At 41.4% G+C, this 24,334-nt stretch overlaps 1 protein-coding gene across 6 annotated transcripts in view; it reads right to left on the bottom strand.

The window, feature by feature from the left end:
- Positions 1 to 24,334, bottom strand: part of NRXN3 (neurexin 3) — a 1,506,001-nt gene that overhangs the window by 1,101,257 nt on the left and 380,410 nt on the right. For all 6 annotated transcript variants that reach the window (XM_047863767.1, XM_047863768.1, XM_047863771.1 and 3 more), the window contains exons 2-3: positions 16,762 to 17,063; positions 10,700 to 10,861 (exon numbers count right to left, since the gene is read on the bottom strand). In XM_047863767.1, coding sequence (XP_047719723.1) covers positions 10,700 to 10,861; positions 16,762 to 17,063 — 464 coding nt within the window. The remainder of the gene's footprint in view (positions 1 to 10,699; positions 10,862 to 16,761; positions 17,064 to 24,334) is intronic.

The following is a 24,334-nucleotide window of genomic DNA, read 5'->3' as shown; positions in this document are numbered from 1 at the left end:
CTGTCAGAATAGCCAGTATCAAAACAATAAGGAATAGCAAGTGTTAGTGAGGATGTGAAGGAAAAGGAATCCTTGTGGACTGCTGGTGAGGATGTAAACTGATGCAGCTACTGTGGCAAAAGTATGAAGCATGAAAGTTCCTCAAAAAGTGAAAAAAACAAATACCATTCATTCAGTAATTCTACTACCAGGTATTTGCTCAAAGAAAACAAAAACACGAATTCAAAAAACTACATGCACTCCTATGTTTATTGTAGCATTATTTACAATAGCCAAGATATGGAAGCAACCTAAGTATCCATCTATGGATAAATGGATAAAGAAGATGTGGTATATATTTGCAATGGAATATTACTCAGCCATAAAAAGAAAGAGATCATGCAACATGTTGCAACAACATGGATGGACCTAGAAGGTATTATGCTAATTGCAATAAGTCAGAGAAAGACAAATACCATATTATTTTACTTATATGTGGAACCTAAAAAAATAATAATTAAAACACTGAAACAGACCCATAAATACAGAGAACCAACTGGTAGCTGCTAAAGGGCACAAGGATGAGCAAAACAGGTGAAGGGGCATAGGGAGTAAAGGCTTCCAGTTACAGAATGAATAAGTCACAGGGATGAAAGGTGCATTATAAAGAATACAGTCAACAGTGCTGTAATAGCATTACAGATGGTGACAGATGGTAGCTACATTTGTGGTAAGCATAGCATAACATACAGAGTTATCAAATCACTGTGTAATACATGTGAAACTAATAAAACTATAGTTGTGTGTCAACTATACTTCAAGAAATCTACCAAAAGTTTTCTATTAAGCATTGTTTTATGGGTTTTACATTTATTATCTCAGTTAATACTGAGTTATAATACTCAGTTAATACTCACCCTATGAAGTAGGTATAATTATTCTGCTCATAACAAATCAGCAAAGTGAGGCACAGAGAGGGTTAAGTAACTTGCCCAGCACTCCAAAGCTAGTGTGAGTAGAGCTGGGCTTTGAAACCAAGAACTCTAGTTCCAGAGCCTTCTCTCTTCATCAATAAATTACACTATAAAACTGTTACCTCCTTTGTTTTATAGATCACACCTCTATTAATTCACCCTCAAATCATGCAGGCACATATTTTCTATCATTCTCAGCTCCCTGCCATTAAAATAGTTGATGAGCATGCTCTCTTACCTTCCCTCAAGCCCCTAACACAAACATTAAGTAGGAAAAAGCATTGTCACATCCACCTGAAACTTCCATATAGGTCAAAACAGATCCTTCATCAAGACTCACTGGCATGTTTCAGGGTGCCTGCATGACTCAGTCCATTAAGCGTCTGACTTCGTTTCAGCTCAGGTCATGATCTCATGATTTGTGAGTTTGAGTCCCATGTAGGACTCCGCACTGGCAGCAAAGAGCCTGCTTGGGATCCTCTCCCAACTTCTTTCTCTGCCCCTCCTCTGCTCACTCTAAGTAAATCAATAAACCTTAAAAAAAAAAAGACTCATTTGTATGTTTCAATAGTTACTCCTTTCATGAATAGCTGTTACATCCAATTCCTTTTTCCCCATCTTGTTGACAAGGATATCACAAAATGCACTGCCAAATACTTTGCTGATACTTAGTTATGCTTTCCTGACTTATAAGTATGGTAACAATATGGAATAGAAACGTGAGTTTGGTTCATGTAATATGGCTTATTTTTAGTGTCTTTGTTGAATAATTGTGTAATTCTTCTGATCACATTTTTCTCTCTTCTACGGGCTCATACCTTCTGTTAATAAGGCACTCCAAAATCTTTCCCGGATTCCAATGAAGCTCATAGGCCCATAGCTTGCATTATCCACACTTTCTTCCATCTTTAGTCTGTAGGACCCTCCCCCATTCTCTACTATTTCTCAAAACCACCAACTGGATTTCAAAAATCTTATTTACAAACTCTTTCCATATCCTGGGATATCATTCATCCAAGTCAAGAAACCTGAATTAATGCAGAGCTATTAGGTGATTTTAACAGCCTCTGATATTAAATTTTCTTTCTTTGTCTATCTTTTCCTGTCCAAAGAGCTATTTTCTTATCAGAGAAGACAGGGGTGAAACAGGAGTATGAGGAATTCTTTCACATCACTTAGGACTCTATGTCGCGAACGACAGAAAATCCAGCTCCTGCTGCTTTAGACAAAAGGAAGAATTACTCAGTCTTAGCTGGAAATCAGGGGTACTCTAGTTTAAAGAATGTTTGATCCAGGGCCTTAAAAATGTCACTAGGTTCTAGCTTCTCCCCACCGTTTTTGCCTCTGTTTTTCTCCATTCTAGCTTCATTTTTGGTCTCTATGTGTTGGCAAGATGGTAGCCAGAAGCTCAATTTTATATCATCCCAAGTTCTAACCCTAAGGAAGGAGAACTACCTCCCCACAACATATAAACTAGAGTCCTAAGCTTTTATGTCACTGATCCAAATTGGGTTAGGTACCCACCTATGAACAAAATAACTCTGGCCAGGGGAACGGCCTAGTTCTAACTGACTTACAGCTCACATGCTCACCAAGGTAGCCAGGAGTGGAGTCAGTGCCACTGAACCACTGGATTGAAAATGAGGCTCCTAGGTGGCTCAGTTAAGTGCCCAACTCTTGATTTTGGCTCAGGTCATGACCTCACAGTTCATGAGATCAAGCCCTGCATCAGGCTCTGTGCTAACAATGAAGATCCTGCTTGGGATTCTCTCTCTCTCTCTGTCCCCATCTCTCTCTCTCTCTCTCTCTCTCCCTCTCCCTCTCAAAATAAATACACTTCTTAAATTTTTTTTTAAAAAAGAAAATGAAGGGGAATAAGAACCTTCATTCAAAAGAATAAGAAATAGATATCAGGTCTCTAAAAAAAAAATGTTCACCATATCTATTTCTCCATTGACAGCCCATCAACTATAGGCAAAGCATACTTTAGTATTTTTATTGTGGCATTAATCGAAAATCTCTGTCTGTGACAGCACTGCAATACTAAATATCCTTGAACCTTCAGCCCTCCTGATACTATCCCTTAGGTACATACAACTTTCTTACAGCCATGCTGGGCTAGGTGCTTACACCCTACCCCCCTCTGTGAAATGCACCTCACATTCATCGAAATTCCCAGCAGCTCAGGGTTCTTATTCTTCATTCTCCATGACAGAGTGCAGGTCTCTCCTACCTATTTCAGTTCCTTATAATCTAGGAGGTAATCTCTTTTCCAGAAGATCCAATTTATTCTCTTCACAAAAACTTCATTCTTAAGCTGACGCATATGGCATTACCAATATTTGATTTTTTTAACCCACAAAAATGCCAGTTTTTTCTGTGCTCAACCCAATAGGCAGCTCCTGAGACACAGTTTCTCTCTTTTCTTCTTCTGCCACATTTTCCACTTCCTAGTCTCTGATTCACATTTCAACTTCTTTCTACTTTGTTGGAACCTTATCCCTCTTGGTCTCCTGTTTGTATTGGTTCTTCCACTCTATCAATGCGTGTTTTCCTCCAAGCCCACACAATGCTCCTCTGCATATCTTCCTAAGAGTAGAAAAATAAATTCTACCTTGCTACCCAAAATTTAATAATCAAGCACTGGTACTTCTGCATTAGAAGTTCTCCATAGTAGTGTGCAGTGTATCTGGCTTAGCAGTGATCACTACCCTCATTTTACAGATCAAGACACAGATGCCCAAATGGACTGTATGATTTTCTAATTAGCATCAGAACTGGATCTGGAGGCCAGGTTCCAATTCAGCTGTTCTTTGTCTTAAACTGCACTGTACTCTCCTAACTTCTGCAGTTTTCAAACCACAGAAGCAGCAAAGGGGAAGATGTGGTTCCTTGACCAGATCTAATCAGTTTGGTTGCATTTAATAACATAAATAATAACATGAGCATCTGCACAGTGCTTTACAGTTTATAAAGCACCTCCATTCTCTTAATCCCATTTGCTCTGACATAAAAATGCCTGAATTAGGTACTATTTTCTGATGCAAAGATGGAGGCTAAGAGCATTTAACTGATTTGTTATTAGTCTTGCAGCTGGTAATGAATGAGTCTAGACAAGATTCAAACTTTGGACTCGTGCTTTTAAAGACAACTCTCTTCTCATCTTCCATGCTGATTCAAAAACCCTCACTTGGTCTTTGCTCACCCTGGGGCCACAAAGTATTCTCAATGCTAGGAAAAGGGGATTTTTAGTCTCAATGCTATGACCTAATTTACCTGATTACGAACAGAACCATTTATTACAGACTGAGAAATAAGGAAGGAAACCAGAATAAGAGCTAAAGAAGCACAGAGGTAGGGAAAATTAAAACAGCGAGGAAAAAGGAAAAAAAAAAAGTATAGTGAGCAAAGAAGTAGGGGACAACACAAAGGAAAAACCAAAAAAGAAATTGTGATAGCATAAGAGCAGCAAAAGACAGTGAGATGGGGTAAAATGAGTATATTAAAAAAAAAAAAAAAAAAAGGCAACAACAAACACATTATCCCAAAGCCCGCAGGTGCCAGCAATTCAAACAAACGTATAGCAATTAACAGAATTAACACAGCCTTAAATAGCTTGGCTCACCAGATGTGGACTCCTATCAGGGTTCTATAAAATGTAAAGTTATTACAGATTAAACCATTAATCATCTGTTCAGAGACTATCTCTGGCTGAAAAATCCCATTCGGTTTTAAATGGCTAATAATCACAAAGGGATGTGGAATGTAATGTGCACAGTGATGTTCTACCCCAATCCTTTTTCCTTTAAATATGTGTTCCACACTCCCGCTTCTCCTGCTTCTCCCTCCTCCCCATTAGAGGCACCATGAGAAAAGAGAGTTTAGAGAGACCAGGCTGTCCCAGAGGCCTCAGTAGCACTCAGCTTCTCCCTGGGCAAATGGAGATACAAATGGAGAACCAACATACTGGGGGAGAAGTAACAGACAGAGAAGATAGGAGGATGGTGTGCAAAGAATCAATTCAAACAACAGGGAAGATCCTGGCACACAAGAGGGTACTTTAAGGGGCTTGAGGAAGCTCTCTCTCCCTGGTCCTGGTCAACCTGATAGAAACACTATCAGGCACCTCAGTCTGGACGGGGCTTTCCTCTACTACTTTGTGCTTCATCCAATAATAATAGCTCAGCAAGGCCAAGGACAAAGGAAAGGAGAAATGTACATCCTGACAGGGAGGGTCACTGGAAACTGAAACAGTAGTCAGAAAGAAGTACTTTTCTATAGAAATTTTAAGATACTGAGAGCCACTCTCCTGGTACTTTCCAATGCCACAGTCAATGGATCAAGCTTTCCAAACCTACCATTTAACTTTCTAGGACAAAAAACATACAGTTAGAAGTAGTAGATGGACTAACTTCGGTTCTCAAGTAATTTTGTTGTTTATTTATTTTGAGGGAGGGAGGGAGGGAGGGAGGGAGGGAGGGAGGAGAGAGAGAGAGAGAGAGAGAGAGAGAGAGAGAGAGAGAGAGAGACAATGCGCATGAGAGGGGAAGGGGCAGAGAGAGCAGGAGAGAGAAAATCCCAAGCAGACTCGATGCGGTCAGCACAGAGCCTGATGGGGGGTTCAGTCTCATGAGCTGTGAGATCATGACCTGAGCAGAAATCAAGGGCCAGACACTCAATCGATTAAGCCAGATGACACCCGCAAGAAATCTGAAGCCTGATGAACAAGATGCCAATATGACTGTATCATTCTACTACTTAAGGCCTCCGTAGCTCCCTATTACCTAGAAAACAAAGTCCAAGGGTGGAATATAAGATAAAGTTCTCTATGATCTGGCTCCTACCTAACTTTGCAGCTACATGTGCAAAACTCCTCATCTTATATTTTGTGTCCTGAAGTTAGCAAATTGTGAGTTCCTCACCAAGACACTATGGTGTATCCTGTCCCCGCACCTGTGCTCATGCTGCTCCATTGTCTGGAACATTGCTCCCTCCATTCTACCATGTTCACTTCCATTTGTCTTCTAGACTTACCTGGGTGTTAGCTCCTCCACAGATCTTTCCTGAACCCCAGAATATGCTAAGTCCTTCTCCTCAACAGACTCACTGCATTTGTGAGTGCCTCTTTTTGCTTTTATCGAAACTATATTCATGTATTTGTCTCCCCCACTAACCGTGTGGTCCTCTAAGATGGGAACTGTGCCTGACTCATCTTTGGATCTTACTTATTAGCACAGTCCCTGGCATCCTGTAGGTTCCCAGTATACATCTGTTGATCCAAATCCCACCCGATTTTAGAGGTCCTTGAGGTTAGCTCATTCATTTGTTTATTCCAGACATACTTATTGAATGCTTCTTTCTTTATTTTTATCTTTCATGCCAGAAACTCTGCTAGGTTCTGGGAAGACACCTGTGAACAGACGAGGCCTTTGTCATCACAGACTTACACAAATTTTAATAAATGGAGATTGACAGTTGTCACGTAAGTGACTGAAGGCAACAAACAAGGTGATGAGTGAGGGCGGGTGGGACGGGTTTCCCCACTTCAGAAAAGATGAAAGGACTTTAGTGGGGCAAACCTCAGAATAAAGTTAGTTTTCCTCCTGAATGTGATTTTCTAATATGGGAGATATAGAAATATACACACGCTAATGTATACAAGTGCATGGTTACATTTGTATTCATAAACTATTTGTAACAGGTATTACATAATCCTTAATTATTACATATAGTACATATATGTATGTAATATACTATATATATTATATACTAATATATTACATATAGTAAAATATATGCCTGTATGGTTTTACTCTTATGTATTTTATTTCATTTGTTGAGTGAAACACAACAAAGGTCCTATTATATCCATATTAGGGGTTAAGAAACAGAATCAAGTAAGATCAGTGACTTATTCCAGGCCATAGAGCCAGTGACAAAGCTGGTATTCTCAATCCACTTCTCTTAGCCTTGCTGAGCCTTTATATATAATACTTATCTCACACCAGATAACTGGAAAGTTCCTGAAAGATTCAACTACTGCCATGTCAAGATGTTCCTTACCGATCCCAGAAGAATCACATGGTTAATAGTGCCTAAGAGCATTTATCTAAAATATTAATTTTACAAACATGTTTATTTAAAGGATTTATTTAAACGTTACTAACTTGCAAACACGTGATTTCACTCAGCACATGTTTACTGAGAGCTCAGCAGGCACTAAGAACCATTCTGGGAACTGGAAACCTGCAAGACCAAAAAATAAGACACACATGTTAAAACATAAAAACACGACCAGGAACAAGATGCTGAGTTGGTAATGTTTAAGTGTACACAAATATTGTAGGGATAACCAAGATTTGTGGAGAACCACAATAGTCTGAGGACAACTTGGATATAGTCTATGGTGGCTTTTACAGCAATATCAAGCTAGGAAGTGTGCACCCAGGTGAAATCCACAGTCATTTTTCTCAGTAGTGGAGCCAGAACTTAACTTTCAAGGGTGAAGTAACTGTAGTTCAAAGGTAACACCTTATTCTGTGCCACACACAAAGTATCTGGAACAGAAACTCCGAAGTCCTTTAACCATGCCCCCACATTTTGAAGAAAATGATATATAAAAGCACCCATCTCAGTGTAAGGGAACACAGAGCCATTAATGGCAAATGGAAGACAGAAAAAGGAATAAAGAGATAGGAAAAAGGGGCTGGACACTGTTCTACTAAGGATACATAATTAAAGTCAGTATGTGGGATTTATCACGGAAAGAAATACCAACATAGCTAGAAGCTTCTGTTCTTTACTAAATTGTCAAATACCAACAAAAGTAGAAGAATTTCCCAGACCTTCCCTACAAAAAAGTTAACTGCAATGATTAACTGGAAAGACAGACTGTGCCAGGACTATATTAGACCCAAAGTTATCTGTTTAAAACACTTGGACGAGGGATGCTTGGGTGGCTCTGTCAGCTGAGCATCTGACTCTTGATTTCAGCTCAGGTCATGATCCCAGAGTTGTGGGATTGAGCCCTGCCTTGGGCTCTGTGTTGAGTGTGGAGCCTGCTTAAGATATTCTCTCTCTCTCTCTCTCTCTCTCTCTCTCTCTCTCTCTCCCCCTCCCTCCCTCCCTCCCTCCCTCCCTCCCTCCCTCTGCCCTTCTCCCCTGCTTGCACTCTCTCTCCCTCTCAAATAAAATTTTAAAAAACACTCAGATGAATGAGAAAGCTTCCCAAGTCCCTTAGACATACTACAATACTGTGTATGTAATGAAGAGATGTTGGTAAAAGTTAATGAAGTTCTAAATTTTATATACCATTTACCCCAGTGTGGGTTGGACTTTCTTTTTTCTGACTTGATCTGGATTTCAGTGCAGACTTATGCTGCTAGCTATGTATATATTTTTACTACCAATTACTGCTATTTCTGTTATTGACACTGTTTTTCAGAACTGTCTTTAATTTTTAAACTATTAAGGGACACTTTGCACAGACTTTTGAAGCTTTCTGCTCTCTATCTGGGCAGCATGTGTGCATGTGTGCACATGAAGATTTTATTTGCTTAAGGTTTCACATAGATGAAGTCATCAGAGATAGCTTTATGTTTTTATGAGGCTTGTTTCAAAATGTTCAGGAGCATCATTCCTGATTGATAATTGCAGACGGGAAACTGCTCCTTTGTCTCAAAATAAATAATTGAGAGATGGTTCAATATCATTGTGTGCAAGGGAAAATGAGTTCTAGAGGCCACCCCTAAATCCTATCCAGGAGAAACTCCACACTTAGGGCTGTTTCACTACAAAAATGAATGAGCTCCCCACAGCAATCAATGCCTCATTCATTCCTGAGCCACGTACATGGTAGCAGAACGTTCCTATCTATCTTTGACGAGAGTGCAATTCCAATGTGTGTGATTTAACAGTGTTTAAGAGCCTTTCAGGGTTCATTAGACGCTGAGTAATGTATACCTTTATTCTATCCACAAGGGAGTAACTGCTAGGGAAGAAGTGTCTATGTCCACTGCAATCCCATCAGGAATGACTACTGGTGTCCCTATAGCCAGCAGAAGCCTAGATAATATCCAGCAGAAGGAGGAAAACACTTTGTGGGTTCTCTTCTGTAACCTGTCCTTCAGACCAAGTACAATACAGAGCCGTAACTGGATTTTTCCCTCCTTTGTCATGTCTCTCCTTCCTACCCTTTTCTCTCAATTCACACGTTTACTGCACCAAAGCCCAGCTCAAACAGCAATTCTTCTCTGAAACAGACTTCCACCTAAAATGTATGTTTCCTCTACTCAATTAGAACATCCAGTGTGGCACTGAATACACAGTGTCCTGAGTTCACTTACAGATCTCCTCTCCCTTCCTAGATTATGAAGCCTTCAAGCATGGAAACCGCGACTTGTAAAGAGCCACTTAAGTCAGTTACAATATAAAAAAGGTACCGAATTTTTTATCCACTCAGTAAATAGTTACTATGCAGCTACAGTACTCCAGCACAGTGGACACGGCTCCTTCCTCCACATGGCTCACAGCTGAGTGGCATGACTGAAGGAATTTGCAATGCCATCTCATCTATAACCGACGCTCAACAAATTTCAAATAACCATAACAAGAAGAAAACACGTGCCCTGAGAGGAGTCCCATAACAGGTCACAAGGGATCTTTATCTACAAGAAAGAACACTGTTAGCTTCTCGAGGAATTTCCCTAGGGAAGTGGTATAGCTATCTCAGGCAATCAGGCTTAGCTTAGATTAAACAAAAATGTGCAGTGAACTGCTCTGATGACACAGTGTTCTGAAAGAACTCTACCAAATCAAGTCTGATTCTTTTTGCCTCAACAATTGACCTTAGAGATTGAACTTACACTTGACTGAAGCTCCTCTGCTCTCAGACAGAGGTCTCAACACATCAGCTACAATAGTAATAAATGAGTAATGGCAAAGCCCCACTGCTTTCTCACAGCTGCTAGCTTTCAGGGGGGGAATAAAAAAGAAAAAAGAAGAGGAAAAACCAGTCTTCCGAGCCTTAATGTTACATTCTGAAAATTTTCCTTCATCTCAGATAATGAGACTCTTGGGAACACCAAGCTTGACAAAGGTAAAATAATACATATGTTATGTTTTAGACAAGACCCACAACCACAAATGGAGCCACTTGGAGCTACAGCTTGGCTTCGTACCTGCCAAGTCAAAAATACGAAATCAAACATTACGTGTGTCTAATTCTTGTGATATCAAAGAACTAGACCTTCGTCTGTGTTTTTTCATTTAATTCACAGAGCATGTGGGATGCCTGGGTGGCTCAGTGAGTTGAGCGTCTAATTCTTGATTTCCATTCAGGTCAAGATCCCAAGGTTGTTGGATGGAGCCCCACATCAGGCTCCATGCTGAGCATGGAGCCTGCTTAAGATATTCTCTCCCCCCAACCGCCTCCTCCCCCACTCGCGCATGCTCTGTCTAAAAATAATGATAATAATAATTATTATTATTATTATGTATAAAGCACAGCTACCTGTGGGATACAATTCCCCAGTACTCAGATGAGAAAACAGAACCACAAAGCATGTAAGTGGCAAACCCAAGGTCATGCAATCAATCAGCTTAAGCGGGAACCAAAACCTACTTTCAAGTCCAGAGTCTTCTTGGTAAAACCTATGGCTTCAAAGAATGCACTAAGTACAGAGCCCCTCACTGACCTGGGAATTTCATTTGTTCTTGGGACACTAAAGAGATTGTGTGACCTTTACCTCTTTAAGGCAGCCCATAAAGTTGTTGCTGACGGGTGAGCCTGGCAAGTCAGCGGTACTTGGGCTTCCTCCCACGTAGAAGAAGTCATCCGAGCCCAGCATGGTGTAGTCCTCCTGAGTGTAGCCCGTTGTGGTGAGGATGCCATCCACAGAGATTGTCACCTGGTGGAGGGACATAGGGACAAAAGAAATCCCAACAATGACTTTATAGTCCAATCAAAATCCGGCGGCTTCCCCTACCTGTGGCATCACTTTCATTAAGATTTTGGTGAAGTATGTTTTTCTAATTTGGTTTGATTTTGGTATATGCAGCCAAGTTCCATTTTCTGGTCTGCCTTCCCTGTGACCCAAGCCTCCAGCATTCCTGTGCAGACTCCCGGGGGACTTTGGTGGAATTGCCAAGATGGGCAACTTGCTTTACCCGCTGTGCTCTTTATTCAGTCAGGCTAGAAAATGGAACTATCCTCAGACGACATCACTTGTCTCAGTTCATTGGTAAAATTTTCATTTATTTTTTGAATGATTATTATTTATGGTGGTAGTGAAAAACAGCAAAGGAGACATTTGACAATGGGTTTGTTAGGGTTGGTCTTTGGTTGTGGATGGTTTTTTCCTTTTTTCTTTTCTTTTTCTTTTCTTTCGTATTCACTTCTTTTGGGGCTCACACCACGCTGACAAACATGCATTCGGGAAGGGAAGGAGAAGGGTTTCGATTTCGATGTGTCATGGGTGATACATGCCATGGACGACCCCAGGACACGAACCCCTGCCCTCCCTTAGCTGCCATCACCACCACCAAGAGAAGAAATAACCCAAACCAAGAAGGCAACTCTAACAAAAAGAAAAGAATATGAGGCATACTAACCAAAATGAAAATAATAATAATAATGCCCACAGGGAAGAAATAGCACCCACACACCCAACATCCATGAAAGGAGCAGAAGGCAGAGAGAAAAGATGGGGCCTCAAAGCGTGCACACACCATACGCTGACACACCCATGCGAAAACCATCAGGAGCCAAGAGAAAAGGTGGAAGAAAAAGGGGAGGGAAGGGGGCAGGGGTGAGGAGAACCAAAGGGAAGAGTCAAAATCCACTTCACACGTGCATGCACTGAAGAAACCGGAACACAAGATGGAAATAAACACAAAACAAAACAAAACACTGGAAACTACAGGGTCATCTTTCCCCTGCCTGCCACCTCCCTCACTAAAAAAAAGAAAAGAAAAAGTCCAAACCCAACCCCAAAATATATGAAGGATGAGAGGAGAATGAAGAAGAGTGGAGACAAAAATAAAGAGAGGGAAGAGAGTGGAATTGGGCTGATGATTGGCAGGTTGTTAGTAATGAGGAGGAAAATGGGGGAGCAAATTCTGATGCTGATGGGGAAATCCACGAGACAGGAACATGCCATGCAGAGTCTGTATGGAGGACACACTGGCAGAGCTCCCTATGGCCACGGTGGGGAGTAAGGTGAAAGCAGGGAAAACAAGAAGAAAGAAGTAAGAGTACTTTCCTCCCCAGATCACCTGCGGCAGGGCAGCCGTGGCCACACCAAAGGGAAGGAAAAAAGGGATTAAGGAGGAGGGAAGTGGGAAAAGAAAGGAGCGAGAGTGAGGGGGATAGAAGACAGAGAAGAAAGTCCTCAATAGAAATCCTCTTGTCTCTAGTCTGTAACTTCAAAGTTGCAAAATAACAAAACAAAAGAAAACAAATTTAGCTAAATGGAGAATCTTTCTTTAAAAAAATTTTTTAGGAAAAAAAAAATGACAAACTAGAGAAAAGGAAACCGTCCCAACCAAACTCATCCAAATACCATTTCCAAGACTGGCACGTCCCCTTCCTTTTTTTTTTTTTTTTTTTTTTTTTTTTACAACAACAAAAAAAAAGACTTGCATTTAATTCAACAACAAAAAAATTTAAAAGAAGAAGAAACAAGTCTAAGGAGGATAAAAGGGGGGTTTTGGGGAGGAAAAGGGGGGCAACACACGGCAAACCCAAAAAAAGAGACAATAAGAATGATATCTACCAGACAATGTAGTTTGTTTACCATAGCGTGTCCGATGCCTGAGTGCTTTGCGGAAAAGGGGGAAGAAAGGAAATTAAAAATTGTGAACAGAACGATTGTTAATTAAAAAAACTAAAAACAAAGATGAGTCGTTAGGGTGTTAGTACATTAGTCGGTTAGTAAAATGACACATTGCATGAATGATCTTGTGTTAGTTTTTCAAAAAAAAGGCACCCGACACAGAAAAAGAGAGTGGGGAAGACAATGAGACCAGGACTCTATGGAAAACCTTGGCAGCCAGGGCACAGCTAGGAAAGGAGCTGCAGTCCACCTTGTCACGTAACCCCCCTTTCTTCCAAATATCACTCAGACCACATCTCACCCAGGTTAGAATTAGCACCATACTTACTTTCCAAGAGCTCTTCTGAATGAACACCCTTTCCCTTCCCACCCTATAGCACATACACAGTCCACCTATCCTGAAAGAAAATACCCCTAAAGTTTACTATTTCAACATGTAGGTAGATAGTTAGAGCTCAAATACCAATGCGCTGGGCACTTTTTTAATATATATATATATATATATATATATATATATATATATATATATATCTGACTCAGACTATTTGCATGAATGATTACGACTTTCAGTAGAACGACAACAACAACAACAAAAAAAAAAAACAGAAAGCATTTACAGGTCACATCTAGCATAGGAAGGCTACAACTCTAGCTCATTCTGGGTTTCCACAGGCAATTAAAGACCCATGACGCTCTTGATTTTGTGTGGATGTGTGCAACAGGAGAGGGACATCCTCCTCCTTCCTTTCTTCTTCATTTACAATAACTGTACTGTTGGAGTGCATAAAAATAGTTGGGAGTCTTCTTTACTACCCAATGCAGTTATTATTTTGTTTTCTTTGCCAGAATGCTTCCCGTTGGAATGGCTCTACCCCCATTCTCCTTTAGAAAATGCTTTTCAAGCTTTGAAGCAATTTCTCCTATGGATAGCAGAGAGGACTGGCAGGTTAAACATGATTAAAGAAGCCCTACAATTAGTCTCCGCTTGCTATTTTCAAATATCCAAATGCCAGCACACCCTGAGCTGGGTGCGAGGCCGGACAGCTGGAACACTGGAAGACTGGTAACCCCAGTTTTGTGTTCGTGGTTTGACTAATGTGGCATTACAGGTAAAGCAATTCACATGAGGGCCATGTTCAAGGTCGGATTTTAAAACAAAACTGAAAACAAACCCAAAGAAACGCATCACTACCTTGTCCCTAATCCCAGTTACAGTTTGGAATAGGCAATCCACATTCCTTCAAGTAGAACTCCCAGTGAAGTACCTGCCTTTGATCCTGACTCGGCTCAAAGGTAGAATCATGAGTATATGACCAAGAAGGAAGAAATGGGCAAAGTTCTGCTCCATTTAGTAATGAATACTCCAGGAAAGTCCAAGTAAGCATTCCTCAGATGAATTTTTGCCACAGAAGCCATTCAACCTTACCAAAAAGGTAGATGAGACAGTCATAAGCTTGTTATCAAATATTTATGAAGCGATTTACAGTTTAATTGAAATAGACAGGGGCTTCCAACCCCTTCAAATGTATCCTACAGAACTAAAAAAGATGTTATAAATGTATTCTTAATGGGCAAAATAATCATCTTAGATGATTCAGCACGGAAAGGATTTGCAAAATCCACTCTGGTTTTCTGAGATTTCCCTCTCTTTCAATAAATTGCATTTAGATGCAAAATTCAGTCAGGATTTCAATGAAGTCCAATTTTGGGCGCACTCTCTCTATAAGATTCATTTTCCTTCTGCCAAGAAATGCTCCAACACCCTAGGGCCTCTGTAGCCTTGTCCAGAACTGAGAGCTCTACTTAGCTGCATCGCCGGTGACAGACAGACACAGTCACCTTCACGACAGACTACTCAGATTGTAAATCGTGCGCATGTCACAGTGAGTCTAGCACCCAGACCATGGAGGAGCTCATAATCCTTCTGGAACATAAGGTGCTTTGCATATTTAGCCACCACATACGGCTGGGGAGGATTATAATCACCATTCACAAATGGAAACTGTGGTGTGGAAAGGTGAAATGGCTTGTCCAAGGGCACTGAGGGAGTTGGGTCTTAGAACATGGAAGAGAAACCCTCCAGGGTTGCTTTCCTCTGCTTGCTGACTGAAACAGCACAACCAATGTTTGAATAACACTTTAGTTTATCCCCCGCTCAGTTTATAGGATGGAACTGGGGCCCAATTCTATTTTAGAGAAATGTTTTCAGTAGAAATAAAAGTGAGCCTTTCTCCAGCTAATTGGAATCATTCTGGAATGGCAAGGAAGTGTATGGAGTGGGAGAGAATCAGAGAGACAGGCTGACTGGTAAGAACCACAACCCGACCCTGCTCCCCAGTACATGGAAATTCTCCCCTCCGCTGACTAAAGGGTGTTACCATGTACCTGCCATTCAAAACTGGCAAAAATGTTATATTTTATTTTTTGGTCTAGTCTCTACAACTCAAATACATCACACCCTTACATGTTGGCAAATGGAAATTCGACTTGGGCCCTCTTGACAGCTGAGCTGTGTAAGCATGTATGGTGGATTATTAAAGAAAACATCAGCAACTGGACTGTTTGGTCTTAGAAGAAAAACAGAACAGTGATTCAAAATGTCCAATCCATAGGTATTAAGATGAATGGGGGCTCTTGGGTTATTTGGTTACGTCACAGCAGATAGAATAGAGATGCCTTCTTCAACATGTGTTAAGTGTTAAACGGGCAGTTTTGAATACTGTGTGTTCCCAGCGTGTGTGAGCCTTCTCCATTCACATAATAGTATTAAAGAGCTACACTTTTATCAAATGGAAAACATATGCAAACACCTGTCAGTTCTTACGCTTTCCTATTTACATTAGAAGGCAGTGAATCAATCATATTGCAGAAGAAAATTTGATAAGCACTTTCTGGAAATTTGCATAATGTTTTCTGATTAATAAAGGCTGAATGCTATCTCACTGGGTTTAATGACTAATTCACAAGGAGAAACACCAAGTGAAAATAGCAACCTGGAAAAGGCGGTGTCAGCACAGACCTGGACTTTCACAGGACTTTTTCTGGACTTTTTCTCTTCACTGATGTGGCCTGATTGAGGTGTTAATATTATTACTGTTGTGACTATTATTATTAGTTATGAAACTGAAAACCACTTCACTTGGCTAAGGCTTTCTGAGATGTTGTCACCTGACGGAGTCGCCTGCTCAGATTCAGCAAGCGATGGGAGTTCTCAAGCACGAACAGAACCAGGAAAGGCTGCTCCAAAGTTGACATTTTTATTTGGGTCCTTCCACTTTCCAGGCCTCCCAGTCAACTGAAGAGTCTCGGAGGTAGAGACAGGGGCAATAAAGTAGGAGCGGCACACCAAGGAACAGAGAAACAGAGGAATTCAGAAAGATTCCAGCTAATTCATTCGAAGGCTAGAGGTTAACATAACAACGGGGCAGGGAGGGGGGTGAAAGTGGAGATGGGGTGGTAAATTAAAAGGAGGAGAAAAAGGAAGACTTTCTGGAAGGAATTAAAATCATGGCATCATGACAATGGCTAACTTAATTAAAAAGAAAAACATATATTCAAAAAATGAGGAAAATCTAGCAAGCTGCAGAAACAAAATGCTGTCCCTAATTGAATTTAACAATACAAGATTTCAATGTAATTAAGAAAATGATAAAAACCAAAGCAGAATAAAAGGAATGAAAGTACTTTTAACTTTTATTATCTATACAACTGAATTTTCTTCTGGACAAAAAAAAAAAAAAAAAAAAAAAAAAAAAAAAAAAAAAAAAACAAGCACAGTAGAGAACTGAAGTATGAGAAGAAACATATTTTCATCATTTTCCTTGTGGAACTGCAGAGACTGGGATAATGTTAGACTTCGATAAATCCAAACCTGTTTCTACACCCTTCTCCAGCTCATCCAGCACCTGCTTCACAAACCTCCTCCCCAGCTACCTAAGAGGAGCCTCCGGGCACCCTCTCCCCTCAGCCATTACCTGCCGAAGGTTGCGTGTCACTTTGACATCGTGCCAGGCGTTGTCGTTGAATTTTCCATTCACTGGCTCCACAATGGCCTCAAAGGCCCCGGACCCCAGGTTAATGACCAAGGAGACCGCGCCATCCTTCAGAGCCAGGTTGACATAGTCAGCTGACTTGCCCGTGTGCAGGATGAGCCCATTCCGCTGCCAGGTCTTAAAGGAGAGGGTGATTTCATCACTGCTGCTCTGGATCGGGTTCTGAGACAGGTCGTAGCACAGGTACTCAGAGCCTCGGAACGTGGCCACGTTCTCCTCTCGAGCTGCAGGAAAAGGAAAGAGGAAAGCAGTCAACACTTGACTGGCATGAGTCAGATGTACGCGAATACCAAAGAGAACACATCCCCCAGGGCACTGCCCCTGCCAGTGAGTGGAGGGCAGCACAAGCTCCCTCCGACTCTTCCACCACCAAACCTGTGTCTAAGTACCACGGAAACCGCTAGAGACAGTAACTGCAAAAAAGCTACGTCTCCTCACAGGGGTAGAAGACCAGCACAACGGTACAGGAGAGCTTGCTGCCTTTCCTTCACATTTTCTCAGAGGAAAACCTGGAGGGAAATTTTATGCTACGTGGTAAAGTGAGGCTTACATTGCTTTTGCTTCAATGATGGCTTTTCAATGCTTATGCCAGAGCTGGTTTAGAATGGATAATTAACTCTTCTGACAAAGGGTTCTTTAGCTCTAGGTACCTTTTATTGACCAATAACTAGAAATCAATTACCCTAAAAGATCTGTCTCTAATTTCCATCCATCAATAATAACCCAGCGAACTTTGGTTTCCATGGTAGAGTCCTGAGCCCAGGGGAATGTGACAGGGCTACTAAATAGGAGGTTGAACCAGAAAAAAAGGTGATCAAGCAGATGAAGAAAAAGGGATAGAATGAAATTTGGTAATATGCTTTGACAAGACAGCAATAGCTCCCTTAGACACAAAGGGATCTCTGCTCCAGGGGTCTCTGATTTCCATGGCCCTTGTTGGACCATCCTAGAGAACATCTTTCCCCCATAGGACTAGGGGTCTGCAGGGCCAAGACAGCATTCCAGTGAAGCACACACTCTCTTTCAGAGCCATACACTGGGATCCTCTAGTTTCCCACCCGGAGAGCCCAAGGCCTGTTTCCAGGACTTGTGCAGACCTCGTTCCTGGACTCGTTTTCCAATAGCAAATCATGCACTGGTGTGCATACCTTAAGATCTGAGGGCTAGCAATGGGGGACCCTCTTCAGGGCTTTGGGCAGAGCTTGGCCACATGGGCATCCATGCACATTTATACAAGAGCCCTTGTGGATACAGGGAGGAGCCAAAGGTAGAAAGAGGAGGGGGACAGGCCACAGGCTGACAACCAGAGGGGCTGGTTCTCCCTGTGCCAGCAACTCCCAGTGCAGAATGCTGAGGAATCCAAAAATTCTAAGTGTGCACCTGGCTTACCATGTAGTTTCAAAGGTATATTTGTCAAGATAAGAGGATAAAACAAGTTTTATTTTTATTTGTTGATGTAATTTACAATTTCAACACACCCCCTATGGCCTTCCTTGTTGTGTTCTTCTGCCAAGCCTACCTCATCCCAGGGTTGGCCAAAAGCTATCAAAAGCACATCATTAATGAAAGGAAATGGGCAAGAAAAGGTTGGACATGCAGTTTCCCGTTCAAGAATGGGGGCTACCAAATAAAGTAGAGCACATTCTATTTTCTCTTCTAGAACCACACTTCAGCCTTAGTAACCAAAGTCCATTCTACTTCAGCTTAGCTCCTTATCAACCATCACAGGCAGCCCTTGCTAAGTCACTTAGGTAAAATAAACATATTCTCATCATGAGGTAAGAGCTGAGGTCATCATATGGGAGAGATGACCACCCACTACATACTATATTAAACTGATCATAGCATCAAAAGACATCATTAAAACATGAACCCCAACTTCATACTCCAGAGAGTTAAAGATTAGGTTTTCCCTGTGTATTCCAGAGGATCGCAATGATATGTGTCTACCTGCATATTCCTTTTTGCACGCACCCATACGCACACACACCACCACCACATTAGTATAAGCAAGAAGACCTGTTTACCTATAAATGACCACAATGTCTCCTTACACACGTATAAGTAGCAAGTACTACTTGGCATATAAGCCATATCTAATGCATTTTACCAAACAGAGCCAAAAAAATAAAATCATGGAGCAGCAATTTGATACCATCTGTATGTTTGAAACAGATCTGTCCAACCCCCTAGCGCCCTGTCTATTGTCATGATCTCTCCTCTCATTTCTGAAGAAACGGCTTTGTTAAAATGCAACTGGATGAGGCTTTGTTTCGTACACCAGGAGGTAAGCCTGTCTCGAGGAAAAGACAGCAAATCAAATGCAGTTATCACCACCAAACTCTTCTCCTATGGATGCAAATGTGCACGGAGCCAACTACTATGCCTGTCCTTGGCACCACATGTGGTATATTAACGGGTGTCTTCTATACACATTTAAGTTCTACCTTATGTGCCCACTGAACTGAGATAAATGAACAAGGAAATGAGTGCCTCTAAAAAGATGCTTAAATTAATCATTGAGTACCCCTCAAAGGGGAAAGGCTTGACTGAGAACACTAAGGCACCAGGATATCATTTGATGTGCTATGTGGTGCTTAATATTTGACATGTAATTAAACCAAGGAGTATATAAAAATAAGTTTTAGAGCTTATAAGGGATTTTAGAGCCTGCCTTATTTAATGCCCTTATTTTATCAAGGAAGAAACTGAAAACTAAGAATAAGTGAGTTACCCAAGACCACAGTCAGCCCGTGTTACTCTGGACTTCTAGTGCCTATCTAGACTTTTCTCTAAATATGCTTTTACACATAGCTCTGGATGTACCTCATGTTCCTACTCTAGTACCCAAACGGCATGAATGACTCCACAGAACCATGCACTAATTTATAAACCATCCCAAACCTTGGATAAATTGAGCCAGAAACCTATTCCCCCCAACCCCATGTAAATCACAGTTGCTCACCAAAACTAGTATTTCCCTTTCCCCCTTGGAATTTGGGCATGCTTAAAGCAAAAGGGCTTGTTTTATGTGGAAGGCCATAGAAGAAAAATGACATCATTGTAGAGAAGAGAATATCACAATAAATAAACAAGAAATAAAACCAATGTGAGAAATCATCTATGTAAATCACATGCATATTTATGCTAATCTGTATGCAAATCAGCCAAATGAAGATTTTTATGTAGCCGAGCAGGTTCCTTTGCAAGTATCTAACAAAAATGCTGTAACAATTCACAACCGTCCCAATCTCCTCACTCAATAACTTCTCCAAGTTCACCTCTTCCTAGGGCTGGCAGAGGCTACCAAGAGCATCACCCCAGATGCTGGTTATCTCCTCCACATATCAACACACAATGGACAATGGAAAGCCACTCTCTGAGTCATATTCTAGATAAGCAACATTGTAACATTTTTGAGGTACCGGATGCTTTCCTCCTGTGTGGGAAGGAGACGCACTGGCAGTGCATGACCCTGTTTTCAAAGGAGCAAATGAGGGCCATGGAAGGAGAGTGAGGACCTTGAAAAAAAAAATGTTCCTTTGCATACTCCTGCAACTGATTTTCTCCTAAGATTCCAATCTGTCTTAATTTCCCTTTGGTAGCCAAAGCTTAAGCACTGTCTTATCACCTTGAAAACCATACTGAATTGACAATGAACGTAACTAAAAGGCACAAAACTAAATAGTGACAAGCACATTTCTAAGCCCATTCAATTCTCCAAACTCTCCATTAGAAAAATGTAATATTGCCCCAAATCTGTTTCTATACTTAGTGTTTACACAGAGAAGGAGGTTGAAGAGACAATGCAGTCACCTTGTATGTATTCAAACTAAATAGGTAGAGAAAACAAATGCAGGGGATTATGTAACAGAGTACACAACAGCTTAGCATAAAGCTACAGCTTGGCAAGAGGGCATGCACTGACATGGCTAATGGACTGTTTAGATCCACTTAAATTATATCACCCCAAAGTTTATAATCAATTGCATAAGTGTTAAAATAAAAATGTTATTCTCACTGCATGGAAAGCAGAGCTCAACTCTGTATAACAACAAATCGTTTACCCATTATTTGTAAATGTCCAAATGATTAAATACTAGATGCAATCTAGATATGTATAACCCAAGATTTTAAATCAGTTTGTATAAGATATGTAAAGTACTGATCTTTCAAAAGGCTTGTTAATCCAACTACTATATATAAATAGCATTAACAAGCATTTATTCAATTCTATTTTCCACTCTCTCCCCACCAAAAAAAAAAAAAACACCCAACCAGTGATTTATATAATAATATCTCTATTTCTCTGAGAAACTGCAAAAGAGATTAAAATATTCAGTGTAATATGTTTTTACTATGCAATCTAAGAAGTGTGGTGAAATGCCTATCACTGTTTAATTGGGTCTGTGCTTTCTGATAGCTTGGTGTCTCAGGCTTTGAGATCAAGAAATCCAGGCTTTATTCTGAAGGTTATGAGGAGTCATTGCACAATTTTACTGAAAGGATGGAGGGTCCCATTTGTGTTTTTAAAAGAAGACATAATCTTTTACAAAAATATTTTGCAACTCAACTCATATTGGGTTGAATGTGAACTGAAAAGAAGAGGGAAATGAAGGCAGAGACCCCAGTTAAAAAATGAGAACACATTTGAACTGCTTTTCTGAGGGTGCCTGGGACTAGTTCAACTTGGATGTTGACACCATCCCCAAGTAAGGTTTGCCTTGTGCTGAGCAAGAATGCAAGCAAAAGGCTCTCAGGTAGTGGCAAAGGCAGAGGTACTGGCAAATCATCGACCATGAGAAGAAGCCAGAGTTTGGACATTTACGACCCAAATCAGCCACGGAACACCAAGGACGGGAGGTAAATATTGAGGAACAATGATACGTCAGACATGAAAGGGCTCAAGCGAGAACATGTCAGGCGTGGGTAAAGGAGGGTCCTAGGCCCATCTGCAAATACACGTTCACAATTGTGTAAATGTCCTATATTTCCAATTGCTTTCTTGTTATTTGTGGTCTCTCAACACTCTAAGAGGTCACTTTGCTATGATTATGCCAGTGTGAGGAACTGGAAGCACATAGTTTAGATGGGTTATCCAGGGCACTAAGAAGCATTTAGGCTGGTTCCAAATCCTTAGTCCTCTGATTCTCATTCCATGTCCATAGCTTTAGCTATGACATCATACCACCATTTGGCCAGGAACTCAAACTCTCAGAGGAACAGATGCCTAGAACCCCACTTCTGCTCCTACAACTGAATGAAGTTCAATGTGTTAAAAGGAGAAACCATGGACAATGACTGTAAGAGCCCACTCACACAGCAGGAGCCCAAGAAGAGGAACAGAGAGTGAGGCTGCCTTTAGTCCAAAAGTCTCTAGTACCAGGCTGGAGAAAGTCAAACTGGGAAGCCCATACTCTTCGCCTCCACCAGAGGCGCTTGGAAATGGAATTTTCAGACACCACTTGGAAGAGCCTATTAAAATGCTAAGCCCTCTGGAGTGGCTGTAACCACCGGCCCTGAGCAGAACACCTGCAGTGTTCAAAGAAAGGGAGTGGGAACCAGCTTCCTGAGGATGTACCTCAGAGACCTGGGCAAAACTGCTCTCGTCTCTGAGTCCTTTGTCCTTCAGCTGGCCTCCACGCTGCAGTGCGGTACTTTAGTCTGCAAGATGAAAAGATAACCCTTGTTATGTTATCCTGGCCTGGCCCTGAAACTCACGAGGCACAAAAATACAAGGGCTGCTGCCGCCCTCCCCGCCAGACAACGGGATGGCCTGTGGTCCTGGGGCCAGCATGCTGATGCCTTTCCCCTGATGCACAGACTCAGCAGGGATGATGGCAGTGTCTGTCATCCAGTGGTGCAGGTGCAGTGAGAGGCTCCAGGTTCTCAAGCTGTAAAGTGATACATCACTCAGTTCTTCTGGCCACTGCTTCCTGGGCAAAGACACAGTGATGGTGATGAAAGAGCAGGGGGTACACAAGGCAGAAATGAACTTACAAAGAAATCCACAATTGCTTAATTGCTCTGCTCACTCCTAGGGACACTGCATATTATCCACTCAATCCCAAAAGGTGTCTTGAGCTAACGTGGCAATTGGGGTAGTTTGCTGGCAAAGGAACAATTATAAGGCAAAGGTGAGTTTGTTCTTGCACAATTCTATTCCCTTTCCATGAAACCTGCTAAATATCCAACTTCCAGAACAAGAACTCCCACCTCTAAGGAAGCTGTGGGCAGACCCCTCCCCCCCTAGTTAATAGTTGGGCTGTGAGATTATCATATTTGCAAAAATTAGGGAAAAGCAGAAATCCTTTTACTAGAGTGTATTCCTAATGCCACTTCCTGCTAGAATCAGAAGAGGAACACACTGATTGAGTAAGAAAGGCAAAAGACTGTACAAGTGAGTGCCCTCCCGGTTCTTGCTGTCCCCTTTCCCTTACAATATATTTTAGGGCCAAACAAAGCATTCAGATAGATCAAACTGCAGAACTATCCCCCAAGGGGAAACGATGAATCCTTTACCTGCCACATCCCATCATACAGGTATTTTAAAAACAGAGTGTACCAGCAGAGAGCAAATTGTGTTGCTATGAGCAATCCTGAAAACACACACACACACACACACACACACACACACACACACACACACACACACACAGAGGAAATCTGACCTCCTGGAGCCATTTCCAACCCTTATCCTCAGACTCTGTAGGAAAGATGCAGCAGAGAAATAAATGGACTTTTCCACGCTGCCTGGGTCACTCACTAGCCTGCAGATGCTTCTTGAAAGTGATGAGAAGGAAAATAGTAAATCAAGTTGTCACTTGGAAAATAAACAGCTAGCATCCTGGCGAGGGAAGTCCACAAAAGAATGGCCTGGAATATCACACTTCACTGAAATCACTAGAAAGCTAATGGCATCCTGAAGACTGCATTTCTCTCAATTGCATTATAATAAAAGTTAAATTTTCTGTTCTTTCATTTAAAGACCAAGGATTTTCAGGTGCCTACTATGCACCAGGTGATGTGCCCAGTACTGAATGAACTTAAGCCGCATGGCAACCCTGTGAATAGGAATAATTAGCTAAAACTTAACTGAAGAGAAGAAGATGTAAAGCTACAACTCAAGTGCCTACTAAGTGCCAGACCCTGGCCTAGACTCACACTAAACAGGGGACCTTCCTGTAGCACAGGGTATATTGGGACTTTGGACCTAGTGACATGGAGCGTAATGATGGAAGTCTTTGATTTGGACAGACCTGGGTTGGACAGCCAGCTCTGGCATTTACCTAATTCTATGGAACCTTAGTTGATTACTTAGCCCTTATTGTCTAACCCTCAGTTTCCTAATCTACAAAATGGGAATAGCCAGAGTACGTATTTCATGGAATTGCTATGAAATACCAATCAGATAAAGTCCATGACCCAGTTCCCAGAGGCAAGGTGTTTGTGGCGGAAGTGGTGGTGGTAAGAATACACACTCAAATAATTACAA

This window comes from Prionailurus viverrinus, chromosome B3 (assembly GCF_022837055.1).
Source record: "Prionailurus viverrinus isolate Anna chromosome B3, UM_Priviv_1.0, whole genome shotgun sequence".
Taxonomy (NCBI): domain Eukaryota; kingdom Metazoa; phylum Chordata; class Mammalia; order Carnivora; family Felidae; genus Prionailurus; species Prionailurus viverrinus.
The sequence above is the reverse complement of the archived record's forward strand: the minus strand, read 5'-3'. Positions and strand labels throughout refer to the sequence as shown.